The 26,901-nt window shown below is 38.5% G+C and overlaps 2 protein-coding genes and 1 non-coding gene across 16 annotated transcripts in view; 2 read left to right on the forward strand and 1 right to left on the reverse strand.

Moving 5' to 3' along the window:
- mark2a (MAP/microtubule affinity-regulating kinase 2a) overlaps window positions 1–16,661 on the forward strand; it is a 47,749-nt gene extending 31,088 nt beyond the window's left edge. For 4 of the 14 annotated variants that reach the window (XM_046867382.1, XM_046867379.1, XM_046867392.1 and 1 more), the window contains exons 8-18: window positions 79–315; window positions 401–520; window positions 665–764; window positions 1,058–1,170; window positions 2,885–3,235; window positions 3,334–3,422; window positions 7,170–7,313; window positions 9,688–9,948; window positions 11,094–11,120; window positions 14,601–14,639; window positions 15,162–16,661. In XM_046867382.1, coding sequence (XP_046723338.1) covers window positions 79–315; window positions 401–520; window positions 665–764; window positions 1,058–1,170; window positions 2,885–3,235; window positions 3,334–3,422; window positions 7,170–7,313; window positions 9,688–9,948; window positions 11,094–11,120; window positions 14,601–14,639; window positions 15,162–15,597 — 1,917 coding nt within the window. In that variant the 3' untranslated portion in view covers window positions 15,598–16,661. Of the gene's footprint in view, window positions 1–78; window positions 316–400; window positions 521–661; window positions 801–1,057; window positions 1,171–2,884; window positions 3,236–3,333; window positions 3,423–7,169; window positions 7,314–9,687; window positions 9,949–11,093; window positions 11,121–14,600; window positions 14,640–15,161 lie in introns of all 14 variants that reach the window. The other 10 variants (XM_046867386.1, XM_046867389.1, XM_046867390.1 and 7 more) reach the window with 10 other exon arrangements.
- Window positions 16,662–18,764: 2,103 nt separating this feature from the next.
- trnav-cac lies at window positions 18,765–18,837 on the reverse strand. The gene has a single exon. It is a non-coding gene; the product is annotated as a tRNA-Val (tRNA).
- A 547-nt stretch (window positions 18,838–19,384) lies between these two features.
- zgc:77262 (uncharacterized protein LOC402952 homolog) lies at window positions 19,385–23,612 on the forward strand. Its single transcript, XM_046868207.1, has 2 exons — window positions 19,385–19,541; window positions 21,384–23,612. The coding sequence occupies exon 2, from the start codon at window positions 21,455–21,457 to the stop codon at window positions 22,448–22,450; it is 996 nt and encodes a 331-aa protein (XP_046724163.1). The 5' UTR covers window positions 19,385–19,541; window positions 21,384–21,454; the 3' UTR covers window positions 22,451–23,612.
- Window positions 23,613–26,901: the final 3,289 nt, after the last annotated feature.

Below are 26,901 nucleotides of genomic sequence, written 5' to 3' on the forward strand. Positions count from 1 at the left end.
CCAAAGCCAGTGCTGCTTTTTTTTTTCTCCCATTGACCATCATATTTGAGCTGTAAATCTGCTTTTCTTTCCATCCAGGCTGAAAACCTGCTTCTTGACGCAGACATGAACATAAAGATCGCTGATTTTGGCTTCAGTAACGAGTTCACTCTGGGCAACAAGCTGGACACCTTTTGCGGCAGCCCTCCATACGCGGCTCCGGAGCTCTTCCAGGGAAAGAAGTACGACGGGCCTGAAGTGGACGTGTGGAGCTTGGGAGTCATCCTGTACACGCTGGTCAGCGGCTCGCTGCCTTTCGATGGACAAAACTTGAAGGTGAGATGGCACTATGGAATGGAGTCACGTCATGGGGAACTTGGAGGGTCTGGAATGCTGAACTAAAGAAGAGTTGATTTTGCAGGAGCTGCGCGAACGGGTTTTAAGAGGGAAGTACCGAATTCCGTTCTATATGTCCACGGACTGTGAGAACCTGCTGAAGAAATTTCTTATCCTCAATCCCACCAAGAGAGGAAGCCTTGAGGTTTGTGCTGCCTGCTCACTTGTAGCTTTATCAATCTGGATTCCAAGATTCAGCCTTTTGTACACGTTTCATTCCAGTCTCGGTTTTAAACTACACCTATGTTTGCTCTTTTGTCTCTTCTCTCTCTGTGCTTGCATCCAGCAGCAGATTATGAAGGACCGGTGGATGAATGTGGGCCATGAGGAGGAGGAGTTGATGCCTTATATTGAGCCACAGCCCGACTATAAGGACCCCAAGAGGACAGGTCAGCACCCCGGCAGTGCAGGGGGTTGGAAGAGAGGTGGGGAAGACGTCTGGTGTTAGTGGGCTGGGCAAATGTGGAAGGGGGAAGAGGGTGGATGGGATGGAACCTCAGAAATACAGATTTGGTACTAAATGTGCATTTGCTCATTTAGTTTTATTTTTTTTTTTATTTTTTAAATTGACTCTTATTTCATGCCTGTTTCTGGTTTTCTGTTGTTTTTTTGGTATGCTTGTGTTTTTTTTTTTTTTTTTTTGTAGTGTAACTGTTTATTTCTTTGTCTCCACCCTCACCAGATATTATGCTACAAATGGGGTATACTCAAGATGAGATACAAGACTCCCTTGTCAACCAGAAGTATGATGAAATAATGGCAACCTATCTATTACTGGACTATAGGAATTCAGAGGTATGGAATGTGTAATATAGTCACTTTAATCTCGTATTGCGACGTCTTTATTCTAAAAATGTTTTGCCTTTATTCTCGTAATTTCGACTTTATTGTCGTAATTTTACTTTAATCTCGTACTCTAAGATTTTCAGATAAATCTTTTTCTTTTTTCGTGCCACTAAAACGCCTTCATAATTAACAAAGCACATGGTTAATACAAAAAAAGGCACGCTTTAAGCCAAAAAGAAGCAAATGACTGAGAAAAGATTAAAGAAGTCTACCACAAGGTTTTACATTTATTTCACTTTGAATGATTCTGAAAAAGTGAATAAACCCCACCAAAAAACACACTAAGTTAAAGTCGATGCAGTCAAAGTCGAACAGCACAGTGACGATAGAAACTGGCGTGAGCGTGTATATGGGCTGTTAAGGTAACCGTCAGGCGCTTGGGAGGAAAGCAGGCGTTCGTTTGAATTAAACCGGAGAAGCTTTAATTATTAATTGCTGTGCGCTGTATTCTTTTTTTCCTTGGAATACCAAGTGCGTGTGCACATGTCACCTTTCTAGTAGTCTGTAGAAAAATCATGTAGTCTCTTGAAATATTGTTCATTTAGACAGAAGCAACAACGAAAATCGCAGTGATTTCTTTTGAATGAATCAGCTGCAGAATTTGATTGTGTCACCCTGATTATTGGTAGTGCTGCTCTTAGTCACCATTAGCTAATTATATAATCTGCCCATTTTGCTGCAGGGCTTTTGGTTCAGTGCACATGTGTACCGAATGCTATTTAATTATTTTACATGCACAATGTAGTAAGTTTGTTTAGTCTCCACCTCACACTTTGAGTGCAGTGTCACTGTTTTTTGTGTTTTTATTATTATTATTAAACTTGAAAATATACACAACAATGCCAGGGGTATAAAAAAAGAAACTAGAGTTAGCACAGTGTCACTGTGGCTACTTACTTTGTACTGGAAATACGGTTTGTAGTGTAGCAAAAAATTTTTTGCGCATGCGCACATTAGCTGCCACTTCCTTTTTTGCAACAGTCAAGCAATAAGGATTCTTTTGCATTTTATGTCCAGCTTCAAGAATTTCTCTTAAAAGGAGAAAATCCTGAAAAGTCCGCATATCGAAGGAGGGCTCTGTTATAGTTTGCTGATGAAAGTAGAAAAATTATGTAAAACATATCTTAAGAAAATGTAAAACACTCGCACTTATATACACATCTCTATTTCCCAAACAGGGTGTAAGAAATGTATATTTAATTATTTCTGTTTATTAATTTTATTTAATTAACTTAATTGCTGCCAATTACTCGAGTTAATATAAGTGTATTGCATTAATTAGATTTTATTTTTATATTATATTATAAAACATTAATTTATATATTATTTAACCAAGCAGGAATTTCATTTAAAAAAAAGTTAACTGTTCACAAATGTTAGTAATAATTACCTGTGTTAATAAAAAAAAGCAATTTTGTTTTGCATTCCCCTCAATCTGTACCGAAATTAATTCGAAACGTGACTTTAAAAACAAGGTACGTACCAAACTGTGAAATTTGTGTAGCGTTTACACCCCAAACATCAACATGACTTGGGGCAGTTTATTTATTGGGAACTAAAGGAATACGTGTCAATGTGCAGTGTGAAAAGAAATCGTTTAAATAAATAATAATGATCATGATTTCAGTATGTCAGCATTAATCCTCACTGCTTTCTACCCCAGCTGGACGAACTTTCAATAAAGCCCCGCCCAAGCATCGACCTCACAAACAATACCCAATCACCTTCTCACAAGGTACCACGTAGTACCTCGAACCAGAAGCCGCGCCGATCCACGGACCAAAGTAAGACTCGGAAGAAGCGCCAGAAGTTATATGCAGTTCAGTGCTTCATGCTTATACCCATCTCATTTCCCGTCTCTCCTCCAGGTTTGTCCGTGACTGTGAAGCACTCTCAGGGTGACGGTAAGCACATTGGTGAAGACTACGGGAGGAAAAGCTCAGGCAGCTCCGCTAAAGTTCCTCCGAGCCCTCTGACTCCGGCTGACCGAAAGAAAACCCCGACCCCGTCCACCGTTAGTTCACGTCACCTTCCTGTTTACAGCGGTGGAGTTTTCATAAATGTGTCTGATGCCGGTGCTCTTTTTTTTTTTTTTTTTTATGTACCATACAGAACAGCATCCTTTCAACTGGTACGAGTCGCGGGAGAAGTTCTCCAGGTCCTGAGAGATCTACTCTGGGGGTACAGAACGGCAAGGACAGGTACAAAAATCCTTAAAAATTTATAGCGAAGAAAAACACACACGTATACTAACATACGCCAACACAAATCGTCCGTGGATGAATTATTTTGCATGCGCACCCCATGTTAGAGACGCTGTGCAGTTATGAAGTGGAATGCCTCACACTCGGGCAGGTTCAGCACAGCATGAGGCTGAGATCACCTTGTTTTTTTTGTTTGTTTTTTTCTTACTTTATTTTAAAGCAACCAAGACACTAGTTTTGCACTTGTGTGGTTATTTATAATAAAAATATATATATTTTTTTGAAAGTCCCAGCCCGAGGATTTTCTGTAAATATTTGTGCACGGTTTAAATGTATGCTCCAAATCCATCTATGAGTAATGATAGGTAGGCATAGCAGTGTGGTTTAGGACACAGGATTACATACTGTTATGAGCAACAACCTGTAAAGCGCTTTGTCTTTACGGATGCAGCCGTCTTGAACAATCGGAGTTACACAGGTGATTAAATGAATGAATACATGCTGCTATTTTTAGGGTTGTTTTTTTTTCTTTTTCCAAATGAGACTACAAAGATTACCGATGTTGTGTAAAGTAAGTATATGATAAGATCAGTTCAATAATTAAAGGTCAGACACCAGAAGTCTTGGCTGGTTGAGTACATTTTGGATAGTTAGAAATGAGTGCATGTTTGCTTTGTAAAGGAATGATTCATTTTAAAAAATCGTAAGGGGAAAAAAACACACACAGCATGTTTGGATTATTTTTTTTATTAACATGGATGGTGCAAAAGACTGAGTGAAATTAAAGGGTTGTGGATGGTAGGATGGAGTGCCAGTTAGTAGAGAGTGAGCTCGAGTGGATAGCCAAAGGACACTGGTGGAGAAAAAGAGAGCAGGAGTGAGTGGAGGGTTTGCACGAGTGGGTTGATAAAGATTGCGAGCAGGCGGTTGAAGGGGTTTGTGAGTGAAGAGGAGACGGAGCTCACATGCGAGAAGGAGATGGAGCTTTTGTGAGAGGGTAGGAGATGGAGGTCACAATCAGTTTGGAGATGGAGCTCACGAGCCGGTGGGAAATGAAGCTCGTGAGCGAGTTGGAGATGGAGGTTGGGTTCAGGTAGAAGATGAAGTTAGTGAGCAGGTAAAAGATGGAGAAGGAGCTCACAAGCTTTTTGGGGTAGGAGACGGAGCTTGTGAGCAGCTACAGATAGACTCTGCTTCTGACAGAATGAGAGGATGTATTATGAACTTATGTAATATAGTTCAGAGTCTAGCACAGTCCTTTCCAACACATACACACACATTTACACATGCCTCTCATTTGCATGCAAGTGTAATCTTTCATCTCTCTACCTCCTGTAGTCTTGTGCCTGTTTGCCTGATGTTTAAGGTGACACTTCATTTAAATGGTCTCAGAGGCACACACACACACACACTCACACATGCGTACACACACTCGCATGCAAATTTGCTTTAATACACAAATTCTGTCTTCTAATTGAATGCATTACTCTTGCAGCCTGCAGATTTCCCCCTTTTAAGCTCCTTTTTTGCTTTTCACATGGAAATCCTGGCTTTACTAAGCAAATGGACCAAATGATTGAATTATCATCTGTTTAACCCACTTTTATGTATGTGATGAACAGATGGATCATTAAAGTGTACGCAGCTTTTAGGGCAGCTTTTTCCACTGCACAATGAACAACCAGGACGGCCAACAAAACGTAGGGTTCCGATTTTCCTGACAACCTGAGAGATTAAAACGATCTCCGTCCGGTCAGTATAGAAGATTAGATCAATGCAATTATTATAGGGATGTAATAGTACACAAAATTCATGGTTTTTAACCATGGTTTCAGTTCAATTTCTGTTCAGTTGTGGGGAAGAAATTGCTTGTCGTTTTTTTTTTTTTTTTTTTTTTTTAAATAAACAGTTTTTTATTATTAACATTTGTGAGCATCAACCGTTTAAATTTTTTAAACAATTTTAAATAAATAAAAAGTATGTGTGTATGTATGTATGTGTGTGTATATATATATATATATATATATATATATATATATATATATATATATATAACATTTTCTAAAAAAGAATTAAATTAAAATTAGGGGTTGCCGATCGAATAAAACACTTAATCGGGATTAATCGCTCGATCGCCATGAGTAAATTGTGATTATTCGCAATTTAATCGCCCATTTTGAGCTGTTTTTAATGCTCTTTAAAGAAATACTTTTTAAAACGTTTTTAATACTTTATAGAAACATATTGATGCTTAATGCAAATGTATGTTTTTTTATTAGCGAAATCATACTCAACGTGGAGCATGAAGACAAAATATTCTTGTTTAAAGTTATAATTGTGTTTTAAATTGCGTAAATCAATAAGGACATCTAACTGAACTTTTGCCATGTTTCCACACGGACGGTTTTAATTGCTGCATGTGTGCATCATGGCGGATTTTGGTGCTTGATTTGAGACTTGCCGCATCAGTAAAACAAATGTTTAGGGATTAATAAAGATGGTGAGAGTTTATTTATTTATTTATTTATTTATTTATATATCTGATAGGGATGCACCGAATATTCGGCCACCGGAATTTTTGGGCCAAAACAGTTTGTTGTGATGACGCAAACAGAAACCGCGGTCTGCACGTGCATGTCTAAAACAACATGTCTGCGGTGTGGACGTATTTCAGTATATCTGAGAAAGATCCACGGATAGCGATTTGCAAAACATGTAATGCCGAAATTTCGTCTGCAAAGACTTTCTCCACGTCGGGTTTAAGTTATTACCTGAAATCCAAACATCCCGATCGCTATGCTGAATATGAGAGAAACGCGGCACAGAAAAGCAAAACCCCTCCGAGCACGCGCACTCTGTCTGTGGCGGACGTTTTTAAAAGGCAGGAAGTTTCCCAGTGATAGTGTTGTATTGTTGTATCTTTAAGCAGTTGCACTTGTTCTGAATGCACTTTGTTTTTATGAAAGAACATATTTAATTTTACAACCTTTCAGCAGGACAGAGGGCCTGTACATTATTATTTAATGTACACATGAGTGCATTTAAGTCAAACATTTAAGTTTGAATTTTAATTTATTTTATCCTGTGCATTGTTGCAATGTGCCATAAATAAATATTTTCATAATTTGTAATTGATGTATTCTTTGAAACTTTAATATTAATTTATGCAATTGAAATGCCTTGATTTTAGTAAGTTTAGTACACAGTCATAGCCATAAATGCAATGGTAATAATAATTGGCATAATTTCTTTGTGTTTCGTTTTTCGGCCTTGCTTTCCTCTTTTTCAGTTTTCAGTTTCGGCCAAGAATTTTCATTTCGGTGCATCCCTAATATCTGATTAAAGCAAGTCTTGCATACAACCTGCAGAAACCCTAAATTGAGCACAAAGTGCCATGACTTGTGGTGGTCTAGAGAAGTGATTAAAGAACAGTTGCAGCCTTTTGGTGTTTTGTGCAGTGGAAAAAAGTTGTATAGTTGATCTACTTTGCTGAGATGTTTGTCTCGAATAACTAAGAATAAAATGCATCTATCCCAGCGAGGCCCCTTCAAATCCCAGCCTGCATAATCACCACCATAGAACACATTGTGTTGAACATTTTGTTGTAATTCCATGTCCCTCCTGCCATCCATCCATCCCTCCATGAGCTTCTCTCTAACATGTGCACGTCACACTCCTCACCTATGGTCCCCCCCCTTCACGTGGGGGGGTTCGAGGGAGGTTTGTGAATGTTTCTCCCCTCAGCTTGAGCACACCAGGGTCCCGTGCCTCTACCGCCTCGGCAGCTGCTGTTCTAACTTCCTCTTCTTCCTCCCGCCCCCGCCACCACAAGTCCCTGTCCACCTCGGCCCACCCCAACTCCCCAGACCTCCATGCACATCGGCCCAGGCAAGTTGTGGCACGACTTCCATGCTGGGCTGGAACCAAAGAGCAGACCTGCTCAGGATATAACGATCTTCAGAGATTCCTTTTTTTATCTCTTTTATTTCACTCACTGCTTATGCCTTTTTTTTTGTTATTGTCAGAACTACAATGCTCAAAAAATGTGCTGAAAATGCTTTCCAGTTTTTCCTTACCTCAAGAACTTGTTTCAGACTGAATTTCCCAAACCTAACATTATAGCTCCATGCTTCATATCTTCACCCACCCTCATTCCCGACCGATCAATCCATTCGGGGAAATTGCACCTTCACACCGATTACAGACCTGCGTCTGTGTTCAAATCCTGCGCTTGTCCTCGTGAACACGGTAGCACCGGTCTCGTATCAGTGTAAAAGTGCATCCCCCCTCCCCCAAACAACACTTGTGATGTGGTTTGAGGTTTGGCATGAGACAGCAGTATGTTATAGCTCTCCTCCCACACACTCACTGATGCCTGCTGCCTCGACTCACTGCCTCAGTGCGCACCCCTTTATCGCTCTGCGAATGTCTTAATGCACTCTTTCTCATGAGACAAACCTCAGTACACACGCACACACACGCAACGCACGTACTGCTAACGTCATCTTCCTTCAGCATGCACATTCTAACACGTGCAGACGGTGTGTGTGCCACAGCACTGTTCACTAGTTCAGTAGTGTTTGGTTACAGCTGTGCATGATGGTAGGGACATTCTTTTCCTCCGCACATTTTTTTTTTTACTTTAAACCACACTTACAACACCGAGTGTGACGGATGAGAGAATGGCACTTCCTGTGACTTAGCACTGAAATGCATGTTAGTGATTTGAACCTGGTGATTCTAGGATTATAGCCATGCCTGCAAATCCAGGTCGCATGCCTTTTTTTTTTATTTTGGTTTGTCAGTTTGTCTTTGGTAAATGCATATTTAATGAGGAATACCATTCAAATGGCACATTTAATAGCATAAAATATAGCTTTTCTTTAATTTTTATACAATAATGCAATTGCATTTTTTTTAGCTGGCATTTAAGACGTTCCTTTCATCAGTCAAGTATAATATTTTGCTGCCATTAAAAAAACAATGTTGCCATTAAATCATTCAAAACTATTTAATATTCTAACATTCAAATTCATAACCGCATCAAAAAGGAGGAGCCGATAAACTCTTTTCTTTTCTTTTTTTTTCTTCTATGCACAGAATGGTTATTTCAGTGCGAAAAAAGAGATTCTTACCAAGTCCTCTCGATTCATAGCATCTGTGCATGTGCATGATGTACGTGGTTTGAACTTTATGTGAAAAGGAAGATAAAAGAGAAAACGGTGTGGGGAAGAAAAGTAGCAGCAGCAGAGTAATGCGAGGGGATTTTTAGACGTAAAGGTGCTAAACTTAATGTGGTGTAAGGAGGGATTGATTAGTTAGGAGAGATATCTGGTCTATGCGAACTCTAACTTTTTTTTTTTATTTTCAAAAGTAAGTGTTTGATATTTAGAGATCTTCATACTGATGTTTCCAGCACACTTCAAATGAGCAGTTTGGGAAACACTATACCATAAAATGAAAATAATGCAATATTCTATAAAAGATATAATAAATAATATTGTGTATGTGAATTTCTACAAAATATTGGTAGAATTGTTGGTACTTCATTTTTTGTATTAATTTTTTTTGCCACTTGAAAAATGTAGAGATATTATGAGAGAGGGTTTTACTGAGTTATAGAAGGTTTTACTGAAATGTCTTTTAAAGTGAAAGAGTTTGACTTAACTCAGCCAGTGCTGTTAGTTATAAGTTACATTAAAACCATGCACTTTATTTTTTTATTCTGTGTGTAATTACATTTTCATAGCATAATTTATAAAGAATATAATATTAAACCCAAAATTAATTTTTCTAATAAAAAAGTTAGTTATATGAATATACACTATATGGACAAAAGTATTGAGACACCTGACTTTCCCAGCCATATGTGATTCTTTCCCCATAATCTTATCACAAAGCTGACACAGTTGTAAAGAGAGTCTTTAAATGTGGTAGAATGTAAAATTTTCCTTTACTTGAACTGGGAAACCCAAACCTGTACCAGTGCGCATATATATATATATATATATATATATATATATATATATATATATATATATATATATATATACTTTAAATGTTAACAAAATAAATGATTTTTTTTTTTTTTTTTTTTTTTTTTTAGAGAAAAAAAAACTTCCAAATATTTTACCCACAATTTTTTTTATGCCAAATTATCTGTTTCTAGTGTGAGAGAGTAGGATTATAAAATGTATAGCCACACTGAAACAAAACTAATCTTGATCCTGTCTACTGATTGTCTGTTTTAAAAAAAAAACAGCACCGTTCCACAAAGAGTTCCAGTGGTGTCTCCCTCAACCAACAACATAAGCAACTCCACGGCAGCAGATCGTACCAACTTCCCCAGAGGGGTGACGAGCAGAAGCACTTTCCATGCAGGCCAGCAGAGAGCCTCACGCGACCAGCACGCCTCCACCTACAGCGGGCAGCCGGCCTCGCCGTCGCTCTCTCACGGGAACAGCCAGGTCCGTCGCACTGGTACTGGCATCTTCAGCAAATTCACCTCCAAATTTGTGCGCAGGTGAGTTCACCACAACGTGGACACTTTCGATTTATAGCTTTTTATTTACTGGTTATAAAATGTATTTTTTTTTCTTTCGAATATAGGATTGACAAAATGAGCTAGTTTGCAAATTTGGTATGAGGAAGTAAATACCTCCTTTATCGAAAACGCTAACATGCTGAACTACTATGCGTAAGTGTGCAGAGGGTAAAGCAGATAGAGGAAGTTTTCTCCCAGAGGAATAAAGTTGCAAGCTGTTATTATGGGATGTTGTCATGGAATCTCCACAGGTGCTCTACACATTTAAAAACAGAAGAACATTTAATAAAGGATTGTGTTCATTTTCTTTTTTTTTTAGAGCTCAGAAGCCATAGTTCCTTGGTAGAATCCTCAGCATCTTCTTGAGGTCCATTGCATAGTTGTGTAACCTCAAGTAAAGACTTCCTAAGTAGGATTTATTATTTTTCAGATCTACATAAAGAACAATAGACAAGACTTGAAAACGGTATTGAAAAGGGAGATAAATGTCAACAATTTATCAATTTATTCCAAATTCATCTCACTGGCCGATTTGTTGTCCAAAAGATTAACTGGTCATAAATTCTTTCCCCCCACACAATGTGCTATTCTGAAATTGTTGGTTCATTATTTTTGTAGTATGAGGATTTCACCCATTTGTCCTGTTGACTTTGCAGTTACTCCCTTCTTTTAGGACAAGCTGGTTTGGAGTGGCACAGATTTCTGTGAATAAGAACTGCTCCGTCGTAATGATGGGCTCATGGAGCAGGGATGGGTTTCACTGTGAGAAATACCATAATGGATCGAATCATGATCATGCCCCCATCCCACAATTAATCCCTCTTTTACTCTCATTAATCTTTGTACTCAAAAAACCTCCACCAGTGGTTAAGATTAATCCATTTTTTTTTTTCATACGTGACTCCAGCTATAATAACACGATTGCTTAATATGACCCCTGTTCTGTGCCCTCCTTCCAGTTAACCCTTAAATACTCTCATGGCAGCTCAGTTCACCAGACAGGCCACGTGGGATTTAATGTCTTACTTAAAACCTTTCTTCCTCAGATTTGCTGTTTTTTTTTTCTTCGCATTTGAGAACACCTTTCTTTTTTTCTTCCCCACCTTTTTTTTTCTCCTTTGTAGAAATCTGTCATTCCGATTCCCCAGAAGGTAGGCAACACCAAAACCCTTAAATCATCGCCAAAACATTTTTGTGCTCTTTTTTTTTTTTTTTTTTTTTACTCTTCTGTGGTCTTTCAAAGCAAGGGATTATTATTTTTTTTTCTGAATATATCGTACATCTTTCTACGGTTTCGCCTTTCGCTAATACCCTGCGTCCATTGCCCAGCTCGCTCTTCCTCCAGTCTTTTTTTCCTCCTCCCTTCGCTTCTCCTCCCTCAGCGAATAACACCGATCCCCTTTCCATTCACATCTCACTCTTTTGTTGGGGCTGTTGACTCTGGTCCGTGTTTGTTGTGCCTCAGACCTTGTGAATAGGTCTCCCTGTGCCATAGTTTGTGCTGTTTTCATGCAAATCTCCTACAATGCAGTTAAGTAACTACAATGAGCGACTCCTCGAAGTCACACGTGCTTGAGACGAAAGCTCAAATCCAGTTCTGTGTTGATTTTCGAAGTTTCCTAATGGCTGAACTAAACCACCTTTATGGGAGCTGATGTGCTGCTTTTGTCTGTGTTCTGGCCTCGTCTTGTCTGCTCTGGGTGTATCTGCCTTCTCAAACTTTCGGAGTCGATATGCACGCACTTCACTTCCTTATACAGCTTCCAGTAAGAAATAGATATTATTGTAATATAGTAAAAAGGTAATATGTATAACCTGACAATGGTTGTGAAATTATGGATATAAATGTAATTTGCTTTTGATTCAGGTTTTGCAAGACACTGATCACTAGGGTTGCTCAATTCCAGGAATTTAAGACTGGAAACTTTCCATGGGAATTAATGGGAATAAACTAAGCATTTACAGTTTAGTCAATAACGGGAAACTTAAATGTAGTTGAAAAAAAAAATCTTTGTTAAAACAACCAAATTGAATGCTATTTTAGTTGAATTTCTACCCCGAACATTCATCAGTCACATACGCACATCACATTTGCTGCAGGACCACCGAGGCCACGCCCCCTAAAACGCACTGTGCATTCTTCCATTACACATTGTTTCTTGAATCCTGCACACAAAACAATGACAAATAACTGACATCTTGGCAAGTATTCACTTAAATGACATAAATATTACTTACATTTATGTTTAAAACTTGCTCTATGTGAAAGCTATTGTGCATCAAATTAAACTAACAATTAAATCAAAGTCAAAAATGTCATTTTAAAAATTCGTGTTAGTTGCATTAGAGGTCGACCGTTCTGGATTGTTTTCTGCCTGATGTCAGTGGCGATATTTAGAAATCAGGGCAGCCGATGGCCGAGATATGATGATTTTCCTTTTTTTTCCTCCTTTAATCTCATGAAATCTAACAGTTAATTAATAAGAAGGTTTACAGAAAATTGCTTAAATGAAAGATTTATTCAACAACACAAGCCTCTTCAATCTCTTCAATCACTGCACAGGTTTTGGTACCAGAGCCTTCCTGCAGTCTAAACTACAGCTGGTTGAAGACTCACTAACTCTTCAGATCCAGAAATTTACTCATTCTCTCCCCAAAGGTTTTCATTCTCTCTCTAAAAGTAGCATTATGTCAAAAATATTATATGGCTAGATTGAGAACGAATGATAAGAACTTAAAGCCTAGAGTCGGCTTAAAGCAGAATCGGCTCCACCCCTTTGCAACCCTACTGATCACTGATCGATTTTAGGTTAGAACATACTGAGGCTTTTTCAAGATCAGAAAGCTCTTCGTATTGCTGACGCTGGAGAATCATTTGTACAAACTTGTGATTCGAATGCCTTTTTGACCAATCAGATTTGAGATATTAGTACAGAGGTGTAATTGTATCTTATGGAATTAGATAGTATATTTAATATTATTCAAATATAATAAAGTATTTTAATTAGATTGGGTATCTTATGAAAAAAATTAAGATTCCATTGCTGTTTGAATGGAAAACTTCAATTATTTAAACTTGATTTTCATCCGTTTTAAATGAGGGGTGCCAATACTTTTAGCTGGTGCAAGGTTAATTAAACCAAATAAAATTTTTGTTACATACACATCGATACAGAGTACAACATATAGTGAAATGCTGATGAATGTACATTTAAATAGAAATAGAATAAAAAAAATAAATAATTTAATATATATATATATATAAGTGCAAACTATGCTAAGTAAAAGAAATCACAAGGAAAGTAATAACTCTAAAATTAGTGATTAAGTGTCGTACTAATTTTTTAAAAATCCCATTTCATTAACTGGGGAAATGTGTGTTTGTGTGTGGAAGTAAGTGAAGGGTTGTGTGCTGCTCCTTGAAGGTTGGAGGGTTTGATGGAGGAGGCTCTACGGTGTATATATGTGGTGGAGGGACTGTCGCAGCAATGCTCTCTGGCTTACGCTTCCTCGTTCCCTGCAGTGAGGAAATGGAAGTGATTCACTTGAAATCTGTTTGTACGCTGATATGTTTATCGCCCTTGTATTCTCTTCGTTCTAAAGACTGCATCTGCTTATTCCAACTATTGTTGAAGCAAATGTCTAGACTATGCTATAGCTTTTAGTTGCAGTACAAAAATGAGCCTGGTAACCTATTGAAATTATATGTTGATCTAATATTAAAGTGCCTCTGAAACTGCCATTCGAAATTATATTCCCATTATATTTATATGGCAAATCCATGACGAATCATCTCCACGCTCGTAGTGCCATTTCATTCTGCTGAATGGCTCGGCATCTACTGATCTAGCATGTGTTTGTGGTAACCTGCAGATTCATATGCTGCACCATTAAAATGTATTCAATTTCTTTTTCGCAAGTTACAGCCAAGTTCATTTTCTATAGTTCCAATACAATAAAATTGGAGGATGAATGTATCCACTTCAATGGGTGAATGGATGCATGAATGGATAGATGAATAGATGCATCAATTCATTGATCCATGAAATGTGTGGATGGATTTTTATTTATTTTTTATTATTAATTATATGTTTGAGTCATATATCCACCTCCACATCACATCCACCCCCAAACTTCAACCAAATGCCAGTCTTATTAATGAAAATAAAGGAATAGATGGATGGATGAATAGACGGATGGATGCATGCATGTATGCTTTTAATGGATGGATGCATCCATTTTATTGATTTATCCAATTCATGGGTGGACGGATGAATGGATGCATGTATTCATTTCATGGATTGATGGATGCATCAATTCATCCATTTATTGATCCATGAAATGTTTGAATAGATTTTTTTATTTATTTCTTTTTATAAATATGTTTAAGTCATATATCCACCTCCACATCACATCCACCCCCAAACTTCCACCAAATGCCAGTCTCCTCGAGTGCCATTTCAAATCATTTTCAAGTTCAGAGGTATTTTAATGTTATTCAAGTGTTATTACTGTTTGAAGAGTCTAAGCTCTTATTAGGAACCTTTTATCCAGAGGTTCTGTTTTAATAGCCAATAAGCAAGAACATGAAAAGTGATTAATAGACTAAACTTGTGCCGGTTTTCTTTGAGGAGTCCGTATGAGGGAGAGGGTCGAGATGAGGCCAGCAGGTGAGGACATCAATTAAGCAGTGATCATTACAATGTTTAAATATGATCAATACATTGGGTGTAATGTGGTTTGTGGAAATGAATTATTTCTAAAAGGGTTGAATAAATTAGAATTGAATTTCGACTTCGTCTTTGTGTCCCTTCTAGTAGAATCACTTAGATTTATAGACTTGCAGAGTTCTTTCAACCCAGATAATCAGTACTTAAACATTAATCCAGTCTACTTAAGGGGTTTAGTGTATCCTTGTTATAGATTATTATTACAAATATATTTGTTAAAAAAGTGCCAAAGTGGTTTGACTGCATTGTAGCTCTGCACCATAACGTTACATTTTATTTTTGAGTTGATCATGTTTCCCTGTGTACGATTCAGATGGTAATGTTTGCGTTCTTATAAGTATGTGAGCTTTGCTGCAGTAGATGAGGTTGTTTAGTCCTAAATGAGTGTTTTGTGTGTCTTTGTTCGTTTGCCCTCCTTTCGTTCACCTTCTGCTTTGTCTCCTCTCATCGCTTCTACCCAAGACCCATGCTGAGCACTGCAGAAAAGATGGAGAAAGGCACCCAGGGAACATCAGGGGATGAGAACAGGGATTCGGTTTCGTCCTCCTCTCCGGTGTCCAGCACGCCTTCGTCCACCCAGTCCTCCAAGGACATCAAGCCGCGCTCGCTGCGCTTCACCTGGAGCATGAAGACCACTTCGTCCATGGAGCCCAACGAGATGATGAAGGAGATCCGGAAAGTCCTGGACTCCAACAGCTGCGACTATGAGCTGCGCGAGCGCTTCATGCTGCTCTGCAAGTCAGGGAATCCTTCGCGTGACGACTTTGTTCAGTGGGAGATGGAGGTGTGCAAGCTGCCCCGTCTCTCTCTCAATGGCGTGCGCTTCAAACGCATCTCGGGCACCTCCATGGCCTTCAAAAACATCGCCTCCAAGATTGCCAACGAGCTGAAGCTGTGAGCGCCGAAACGCGATTTCTTTTGGGGATGACGCTAATGCTGTATTGGGGCAAAATGTGAGAGCTGTAGCCCAGAGCGTTCGGAGAAGATGGACAAAGTGGTGCCATCAGAAGCGGGGGACAGTGAAGAGGATGAAGACTGTAAATGAAGCAGGATGGTTAGCACAGCTTGGTGGGGGATCTTGGTGTGTGTGTATAGATGTTTTGAGGGCCACCTTCATTTTTTTTTTTTTTTTTTATAATTATTTTTTGCTGGGACGTGTTTCCTTGGTTTTGGTTTTCTGTCCCCACATCGCCCCCCATCCCGGCCTCCACGCCTGTATTTTTGTTGTTATTTGTGCTGATCTTTTTTTTTTTTTTTTTTTTTCGTTTCCTTTCCAGTTTAGTTTTTTCTCTTTGCTCCTCGGTTGTTGTTTTATTTTCATGTTTAAACAGTATAGTGACGGAGGAAGGACGTTTATGTAATTATTGAACTGAAATGTGTTTGCTGGCGATTCTTATACTACAAACATCGAACCAGCAACTGTCTCAACACGCTGTAAACCCCCCACATTACTTGATTTATTTTTTTTGTTGTTTTCTTACTTCCAGTTTCAAATTACTGTTTATGAACGGAGAGGTCGATCGGTGGTTTTGACACTGAATGTACAGCGCACGTAGCGATGGGGAACTGAGACTGAAGTTCTACGCACATTTGGTAGAGCCATAGTGAATCTTCACTCATCTCGCTGTGGTTCATATTCTCAGCCTGCCACACTCACGTGTACATCGCAGTTACGTGTCTTATCTGATTTGAAACAGAAGTGCAGACGAACCCGCAGTGCTCCCGAGGTGAATCGCCTCCCTGCACTCCAAGCCCAGACAATTAGATTTATTTCTCTTCCTGCTGCACGGGTCATATGTTAAAAACTAATTAAGGGCCAATTAAGTAATTATTGGTGGTTCGTAGTGTCATTACGAGTTGCTGGTTGGTTTCAATGTGCTGCACTGGAATGAGTCTGTGTTTTGTTGCATTTTTTTTTTCTGGAAAAGATTATATTATAAGAATAAAAAATACGTTGGATGATTCGTTTGTCTCTTGTTTTGCAAGAAGGGTCTTTCAACTACATGCTATTGGGCAAACATTGGGTTTTAAAGGTGTCATGGCCCTTTTTTTTTTACTTTAACCCATTATGAAGCTGGATTTGAATTATTTGATTTGTAAATCAGTGGCATTAGCACACATTTTCATTAATTCTTAAAAAAGAAGTTTGCTTGAAGACTCGCCTATATGAATGTAAATTTTTGACTGATAAGCTAAAAATGAAAAGTGCCCTGATTTTTATTTTTTTTTATTAATTTTTTTTTTTCATAAGAATGGTGATTGAATAGCACCGATCTGGAATTAATGGAAGATTGTGTGTAACACAGTTGTTCAGTTTAACATGTTAAAATTTAACAATCTTAATAACTGAGGCCAAAGGCATTCACATCCCGATGCATAGCCAGCAATACATGTTAAACATGCATATGAAGCAGCTACTGGTGCGATATGATAGGATTCCGCCCAATACGACGCAGTGAAAAAAGATGATTTTTGGCAATTCAATATGGTGCAGATAGTTCTCTTATCCATTTCCTTCAAACAGACAGCAAATCATAAAATTACTTAAGTGCCTTCTGATTTCCGATGCATGGTCCTTTCACACACAGGCCTTTGGAGTTTAAAACACTTTTTTTTTTTTTTTTAAATGAACGCAAAAGATCAAATGAAACCAGATGTTCTTTTCTTGTTGTGTCTGCAGGAAGATGCAGCTCTACCTCTGCCATGTTAATCTCTATTCTATGTGAGTCTCGGGTCACACGCCTCAGTCTCCGTAGTGTTGAGAGAACGCACTTGAGAAACGGTATAGCGAGGGGAAATCAATCAACATATAAAATTATTGGTCACTTTCTAAATAATAAGAGTAGCCTCTATACTAAAAATTATATATAGAGAAATGTTAAAAACAATACATTGTGACTCAATGTAGCATTGTAGCTAATGCACACTTCTAAATCGATAACTTTAATACTGATGCACCGATGTGAATATTACTATATATATATATATATATATATATATATATATATATATATATATATATATATATATATATATATATATATTAAAAAAATGGACTACAGACAAATAGATTAGCTGTTCAATTAGGAAAAAATTGTTGAGGACTTGTAACCTCAATCAAGTCCTCAACAATGATGGAACTTTTAAATCTGGTTCCTCTCAAAGTTTCTTACAGTTTTCAAATGCTACACCTAATAAACCTCTCCTAAGGTCATAACTTTTTTTTATGGACTATGTAAACTCAATATCATTTGCAAAAGTAAACTTCTATTGGACCTTTAAATGCTAAGAACTACACAATAATGCCATCTTGTCATCAATTAGTATCTGAGATATGGGTCTTTCCTGGTTTCAGCAGATTGGAACTCGGTTCTAGGACTCTGAACTACCCAAGAGTGACGCCAAGAAGGCCGTCGAGTGGACAGACTCAACTTGAAGCACTTTGCCTGGTCCTGCTATGGAAACGATGGCAATCAGTAGTACATTAATCCCCTGTTGATTGCGGTGGTTATGTTCCAAAACCGCCCGTGATAAACGAAAAACCGCGATAAAAGGACGCCACCCAAAGAAAATGCTATTTTATGTATACAGTACTGTACTGTGTTAGCATTTTACTTCATTTTATAATTAATAATTATATTGTTATTAATAAATTTCATTATTTCGACATAGAATTCCATCTTGATATCCGCGAGAGGCCGGGAAAAGCAGCTAAACTAATGAGTTATGTGGCAAATGCAATTCTGTGATAAACCGGTGGCCTGAGACTCAAACCGCGGTAAAGCGGGGATTAATGTAAACTATAGAAAGAAAATTGTTGGGAAAACTTCAGTTTCTCACTTTACTAACTTTAACTGAAAATGTTATTTGTTTTTTTTATTCCCTCCATCAAACACACTTTACTGTCCCGGTCCTCTGGTCATTTAAAAGTAATTCCCGAGTCACCCATATGGCCGTATTTACATTAATAAGCTATATATTTATAATTATTTACAATTATGTTATTCAGGATTATTATTTTTTACGAACAAAAACCCAGGCTAATTAGAAAGAAAAAAAAAATCATGTTTCCGCCCGGTTTCGAACCGGGGACCTTTCGCGTGTGAGGCGAACGTGATAACCACTACACTACGGAAACCGCCATGTCTAAGTGCTGAACAGTGCGCCTTTTCATAATAGTATATCATTTTTAGTATTTCTATTACAAAGTAATTGAGACTGTGTTAGAGAAGTAAAGAAAAGAGTGCAGGCAGGGTGAAGTGGATGGAGAAAAGTGATAGAAGGAGTGATTTGTGATAGAAGGGTATCTGTAGGAGTGAAAGGGAAAGTTTATAGGATTGTGGTGAGACCTGCGATGTTGTATGGTTTAGAGACAGTGGCATTGAGTAAAAGACAGGAGATGAAGCTGGAGGTAGCAGAGCTGAAGAAACAAAACTTCATCATATTGATTTCAATTACATTTCAGTGTAAGGTGCTGGTTTCAGTAAAATAATGATGCCCACCACTAGGGGGCGATAACCAAATTTAAACAATAACTTGCTTTCTTGGAATTCGGTGAGACTCACAGTCGGCTCAGATCATTATAGTTGAGAATAAAGAGTATTTTCCCAACAACAAAAACAACGATAATACTACTACTACTACTACTACTACTACTACTACTACTACTACTAATAATAATAATAAACAATAGTAGTAGCAAGCCAGCGCACAAGGTTGAACCGAATCAAAGCATCAGAATCGACTCTTGAGTCATGGTGACGTGATTCCTTTGAAGGTCACTTCCTGTGTCTACAGTAGCTGCAGGGGATCAGTGGTGATTGGTGTAGTTTTGTATTTACGGTGGGTTTTTCCACGTTTTCGCGTGTCTTGCATGCTTTTGTTACGTTGATATACAATATTCTAATGATTTCCATTCACTGCGTGCACGGATACATACATACATACCCGTACACACTTCCTGGATGTAATAAAAGGTTAGGTGTAATTCTGAGCTAGCTGAGTTTTAGTGCATTTTGGACTTACCAAAATATTATTTTATGTGTTTTGGGATATTATTAATACGTTTTAATCATATAAACAGCATAGCAGCGCTAGAGAGACGCTGTAGCCGTGTATTGTTGGGTATTTTGCGGTAGACAAGACCGCAGCTGCAGCACAATAGCATGAGATGGTTGTTATCTGGACAATACGTCGAGTTGTTTGAATTAGGATTTTATATATATTTTTAAATAAAATAAATCTATTTTATTATAGAACGAACAGTAATGATATTAGTTTTGACTTGGGAACGCCGTTAGTTTCATTTAGGGCTCGGAGGTAAGACGAGACAAAATCTCGCGAGGTTTCCACATGTCACGTGACTTCTCCGGCCATTTTGTGGCTCTGGTTTTTCTTTTTTGTTTTCTTTTTCTTTTTTATTGCGTACAATGATTAAAAAATAATCACAGGACAGATATAAAGAAACGAGGGGTCATATAGTGAATGCAAAGGCATTGAAAAGTATAACACTGTCTTGTAAAAAAAATAAAAATAAAATGTAAACATAATTAAAGGTTCCTTAATAATTTTTGGGGCCTTTGTTCCTTTTGAGAAGGTTTTGACATTTTCTTAAAGAAAGTGAAGAGGGACATCAGACTACCAAAGAAGAAAAGTCTAGTCTAATATTGGGTTTAAAATCAGGAGTCTTAAGATTAAACTTACCCAAGAGACAAAGCAATAAAACACGCTAATAAAAATGAACATCTTTTGAGTGAAAATCTGATGTAAAATTTACAGCTTTATTTAACAGTAGCACGGTAACTTCTGACAAAAAAAACGGATTCTTCTGTCAATGGATTCTTCAATATTACAAAAAGAGCGATACATTTTGACAGGTTACAGGAGTAAGAACTATAACCGCTTTAGAAATGGAGTTCTTTCATTCAACTTGGTATAAAGAGTTTGTGAGGAAAGGTCTAGAAGTTTACTGATTTTTCAGGGGAAAGTAGTAAGCCTAGGATCCAGAAGTCACCCCATGATCTCATTGGCTAATTTACATAGTTCCTGCACCATTATTTAGCACATAAATTGGATTGTAAATTGGGTCCCTGGTGGTCTAGTGCTTAGGATGCGGCGCTCTCACCGCTGCGGCCCAAGTTCGATCGCCGGTCAGGGAACCAACCCCAGCCACTCTTAGTGCTGGTCCCAAGCCCGGATAAATGGGGAGGGTTGCGTTAGGAAGGGCATCCAGCGTAAAAACGTGCCAAATTAAACATGCGGAGGATCCGTTTTGGCGACCCCTAACGGGAGAAGCTGAACGAAAGTTTATTGTATTGTATTGTATCGTAATTTATGCTGAAGTCAAGATTGAGTAAACTATTGATTAATTTACAAACCTAAATGAGAGAAACAATGGCAACTTTAGTTTTAATATGATGTTCGATATAATGCGACGTTAATTTTCAGCCCACAGATCTCAATCAAGTTAGATCTTTGGCAAGCAAAGTTTGATGACTGATTTAGCATATCGAAAAGGAACACGTTCCTGAACAAATTTACAATAAAACATAACCGGATATAGATTATGTAGGTTACTTTGAGTTAAAGGGTCTAAAAACTTTAAAAAATCGAAGTCAATCTCAGCAATTGCTTGTAACACATCTTTGGTGAAAGTTTGATGTTCTTTCTGATATTTGCTTTTAGGACTGTGTCCATTTTCCAGGGAACCTGCTTTACCCGTCCAAAATCCAGTGTCCCGGGCGCAGCCACTAAAAATGGTGAAGATATTTGTGGGTAATGTAGCTTCAGCCACCACGGAAGCAGAACTGCGCGCATTGTTTGAACAACACGGTGTTGTGTCAGACTGCGACATCCTGAAAAACTATGGCTTTGTGCACATGGACGAGGAGGACGCGGCCCAAAAAGCGGTCGCAGCTTTGCACAAGCACGTGCTCAACGGCTCGCGCATCACCGTAGAGTACGCCACCACCAAGGTGCGCAACGCCACCAAGATCTATGTGGGCAACGTGCCCGAGGGTGTCACAGCTTCCAAAATCAAGGAGCTCTTCCAGCCATATGGCAAAGTGGTGGAGTGTGATATTGTGAAGAATTACGCGTTTGTTCATATGCAGAGGGAAAACGAGGCCTTGGAGGCCATCAGGGAGCTTAATCATACCAAATTGGAGGATCAAAAAATCTTTGTGTCCCTCTCTCGCAGTAATCAAGCCAAAAATAGCAGAGGAGATGACTATTTCCCGCCTCCTCCTCATCACTATCCGCCCCATCCGCACCACCCTCCTTACTTGCCCCCCCGTCCTCCACTCGGCGATTTCTATCCGCCTCGAGGTCGTCTTCCGCCGCCACCACTCCCGCCGCCACCTCCGCGCTCCTACTATGACCGTGACGCATATGAGAGGGGAGTTCGCCACGACCCTTATGCCGCCGCCCCGGACTTTTACGAGCGGGACCCCTACGAGCGGCGCCCTCCGCCTCCGCAGCGACCCCCTTCGCCTCCCGTTGCCCCTCGCTACTACCGAGAGCGCAGCCCTATGGGCAGTCGTCGGTCTCTGCTGCCTCCGCCGCCCCCACCGCCTCCGCCACCGCCTCCTAGCTACATGCGCAACTATGCCCGTGGCGCTTCGGGTTCTGCACTTCCTCCCCCGTCCTCCGCCGCAACCTCCGGCTATCAGCGTTACTCGCTCGGCTCAGGCTTTGATAAAGATGATTACATGGAGGACAAGTATAGCAATGGCTTCAGCCGTGGCTACTAAGCTTGCTTTGTCCAGAAAGTCTATACATTTCCCTTTTTGTATAAGGCAAGCCAATAAAACGGGCAGGAATTAGGAAATTTCTTACGATGCTTGTAGCCGATTCTCACAGTTTGTATAGTGCAACTAATATTCTGTAAAACTGTTCTTAGACTATTAGAAAATTGTCAAATGCTGATTGAATTTAGAATTTAGACAGGTTTTTTTTTTTTATATCTATAGCATAAGAATGTAGGTGTTTTTGCTTCGAGTATCATTTCAAGACGCAAGATTTGATTTCTTCAAACTTTCTTTAATCAACTGTTCTCTTTTGCATGTGTGTTAGTGTAGATTGTGAGGGACTGCCTAGTACATATGAGTGTGTTGTTCACATTGATATTATTTGTTCCAGAGACATAATGTGCCCCTTTTTTAAATGAAACCTAGCCCACACCAGCATGGATGACTTTCTTTTACAAAAATCCGGCATATATTATTCCGCTAGATTTATTTTCTCAAAGCATGAAATGTGACTTGCATGATTAAGGATGGTTTTGATACAGACTTAGTCCTGTTAAACATAAGAAAGAGGAGGAAGAGGGAGGATGCTGTTAAATATGTGGTAGTTGGCAGAACCGGGGGACGCCGACCCGACTGTACAGCCGCTCGAGCACCACATCGACTCGGGCCGCAGCGCTTGGGGAACAAAGTCGCTTCCTAGGAAAAAAAACAGCGTCAACTAAAGGAAACTCGGGGCGGGGGGGGGGAACAAACGGCCACCCGCTACATAAAACGAACACTACTACAACGTAGTCGTATTGCTCCTATATAATTGTGATAAACCGTTCACACAGACTCTGTAGCCTTTCTTGATATTCAAGACGTTTTAACATCTCGACACACTGGACATGCTTGTGATTAAAATCATTACCAGAACCCACATATTGTAGTCTATCCTACGTGTGATGGTGTTTCCCTACGTTCCTTATGTTAAAAGATTGATTAAAATGTACCTCTGAAAACCTCTCTCGACTCTGGATGCAAGCCGATGTCTCTTGAAGTTCTTGAACGGGTGTCCGAACGCAAGTCGATTTTTGCTTGGTGTGCTTACTTGGAAAAAAAAAAAAACACTGTGTTAGCAATCGCTGTCTCTCCAGCCGGTTAAATAAAACATCGATTGATATGACTACCGATTTTTTTCCCGATTGTACCGTTTTTGTTTGTTTTTTGAATCCTCACTGACCTTCGCACACATTCCCCGCACCCGTGAACACTCGTTTTCGTGCAAGTGACCTGTTCACCTGGCCTCTCTCTTTTTCACAAATAAAGCCAAGACTCAAGCTCATGAGAAATGGTTTTGTAGTGACCAATAGTACTCCAAAATTTCCACCACAAAGTCTGCCATTACTCTACTGCCCCAGATTGATCCCTGGCCATCCGATATTTGCATGATTAAATGCTTTCCTAGCTAACTGTGTTCCATTTCATAAAACACGGGTAAGTTATATACACAGGTAAGTAATACTGAAAAGTGTTTGGTTTTTATGACTTCTTTTCATGATTTTTGGAGCACTCATGTCATATGTGTCCCCCTTTTTTTCTCAATATGAGTCATCAGATTGTCACAGGCAAGTGCTTCTAGAGTAATTTCTTGTTTGAATTTTTTTTGTGGCTTTTTTTTCATCTTGTGGAATTTTTTGTGATTTAAGACTGCGTTTTTGTGCCACGTAAAATAATTAAAAACCGGTACGATCATGAGAATAAAGTCGTAGCAATACGAGAATAAAGTTGAAATATTTAGAGAGTAAAGACGACATTTAAGAGACTGACGTTGAGCAGTAAAAGATTAAAGTGGTAATATTTTGAGAAAAATAACAGAATTGCAAGAATCGTTTTGTTTCTTAATAAAGTTGATGTTGAGGATTTGGTTAAATCCTACTTTCAGATTTTGCAATAAGTAAATTCTTTGTTTTTTGGTGCATCAGCACAAAAATTTAAATTAGTAAACAAACACTGCAGCAGTTATGTAGAAAACTTTAATTTATTCAGAAGTAAAAATCAGACAGACATTGGGAAAACTGGGAAAGTGGAGGAAATTCCCTCTTTTTGCAGGTCGAAATGGCGACCTGTGGATGATCAAAGAAATCGGCGTCTCCGACATCGCCAGTACTTCAGCCGGGGTCTTTTACTCGTATTGCTACAGTTTTAAATTCTTAAAATATTTCCATTTATTTATTTATTTATGTATTTATTTATTCTCGTATTGCTTTATCGTATGACTTTAATTTCATAGTCTTTGATTTGTTTTATATTTTTAACATGCCACAAAAGGCCATAGTAGTGATTAGATTAGACTTATGAATAATTTTTATTTATTTATTTATTTATTTATTTTTGCTTTTTTTTGGAGAAGATTGAGAGAACAAATCAGAGTTAATAAGGACTTTTTTTTTTCCATATATATACGTGTGCCAACATCTTGGAAAGAACCCCATATGGGTGTGATGGTCAGGTGTCCACAATTATTTTGCCATGTGAAGGTTTACACCATAGACACACCCCCAAAACAAGCAATCTGCCCAGGCTAGAACCCCTGTCAGCCTTGTGAAAGTTCACTCCCTTGCAATAGGATCCAAGTAAGTAGAAATGCCTATTGCTCTGATTGGTCAGACTTTGGTTGGTGGCATAGAGTGGACATTTAGTTTACATTTTGCCAAATACAGCATTTTTCCAAATACAATTAAACATTTATTTGTGTTCTGGGAACTAGGAGGGTGATGCCAGAAGTTTGATTCTGTGGTTATTGAGCCATTTTTCTGTGGATGTATCCATGACCTAGTTGTAGCTTCATGGCTTGTTTGCAGCCACATTTTTTAAAATACTTATTAAATTTAATGATTTAGTCTCCTAGAGCCCAGGACCCCACTTAACAGTAGAATTAGGGTTTTTATTTGTTCTCATTTTTATTCCAAACCCATACCAAAAAGAACTTCGTTCCACGAAACTGGAACCAGGCTACTGTATTTGTGGTTTGATGAAAGGAAAAGGCTTTAAACTGGCATAACCTCCAAAACGGTTGGTTGTCATGGAGGTGCTGCCAGCTTCTGCAGATATTTAGCCACAATGCCTCTTTAATCATAACCATCCTGCTCACTGGATGTGAAGGGTTAAATACAGCTTTGTTCTCTTCTAGGCGAGAACATTATTGCTCCCCTTGTTTTAAACTTCTTGCATAACTCTGAGTGCGGATATGGTTATTTTCATGCATGTAGCTATTTTTAAAGCCATTGCCTGATTTATGAAGGTCAACACTCTCATTCTCAATTTATTTTTGTATTCTCTAATCCTTCCCATGTTGATGAATAAGAGATTCTGGCCTCTGTGTTCTGTGTATTTATAGCCCAGAAAAACACGAAGTCACGCACAACTGTTGAGTTCAAGTGAACAAAAAGTTTAATCTAAACCCGAATATCCATTATTATAAGTATTTTTGTTCTTATAATTGTCTGGGACTGTGGGGCTTTGTTTGAGTATAACATGCAGTTTAATACTGTCTCAGCAAATCCCTGACATTCATAAAAAAGAAGTCATTCATAGAAATTGGACAATCTTCCCCCTTAAACTCAGATTCCTTTGTAATCGTTTCTTTTAGTGTTTTCTTGAATAGGCTTTAAGGTGAAAATTTAACAAATTCTCATAGACAGGCTTTAAAAACACTGTACAGACAATTATATTAAAAATATTTAAGATCGCAGGAATCATTTAAATTCACTATTGAACAATTGTGTTTATAATCTAAAATTACTTTATCTTAGATTATATTTAATATAATAGTTTTCGAACTGTTTTTAAGGCCTGTCTATGTGAATTTGTTAATCTTTTTATTTTTTTTATTTTTTTTCTTAATTAATCTTTTGGCTTGAAAACAGATTTTAATAACTTGATAGTTGTATTTGTTTTATAATTTGAGTACAAAACTAAAGAGACAAGAAACACTTTTAAACACCAGGCTTATTTTGACACTATATTGTACTCTATTTGGACAAAAGTAGTGAGACAACTGACTTTTCTAGCCGTATGTGGTACTTCATCAGACTGTTACCACGAAGTCAGAGGTAGACAATTGTAAAGTGTGTCTTTGGATGCGCTACAATTACATTCTCCTTTCACTTGAATTAGGAGACCCAAATCTTTTCCAGCAATGCCCCTGTACACAAAGCCAGCTCCATAGAGATATTCTATACATAGTTTGTAGTGAAAGATCTTGATTGGCCTACTGTAGATCTCTCTATAGGAATGAATTGGAACACTGACTGCACCCCAGGCTTCCTCAACAACATTAGTCTCTGATTTTACTAAAACCCTTGCAAGTGAATGAGCACAAATCTCCACAATCTAAAAACTCCAAAATTAGAGATTGGAGATTAATTGGAGATTATGGTAACAGCAAATTGGAACTGAATGTGGAACTGGAT

The sequence above is a fragment of the Silurus meridionalis genome, chromosome 15 (assembly GCF_014805685.1).
Source record: "Silurus meridionalis isolate SWU-2019-XX chromosome 15, ASM1480568v1, whole genome shotgun sequence".
Lineage (NCBI taxonomy): Eukaryota > Metazoa > Chordata > Actinopteri > Siluriformes > Siluridae > Silurus > Silurus meridionalis.

What these genes read in the sequence shown, in the direction of transcription:
- zgc:77262 (XM_046868207.1), top strand. Translation starts at nt 21,455, where the DNA reads ATGGTGAAGATATTTGTGGGTAATGTAGCTTCAGCCACCACGGAAGCA.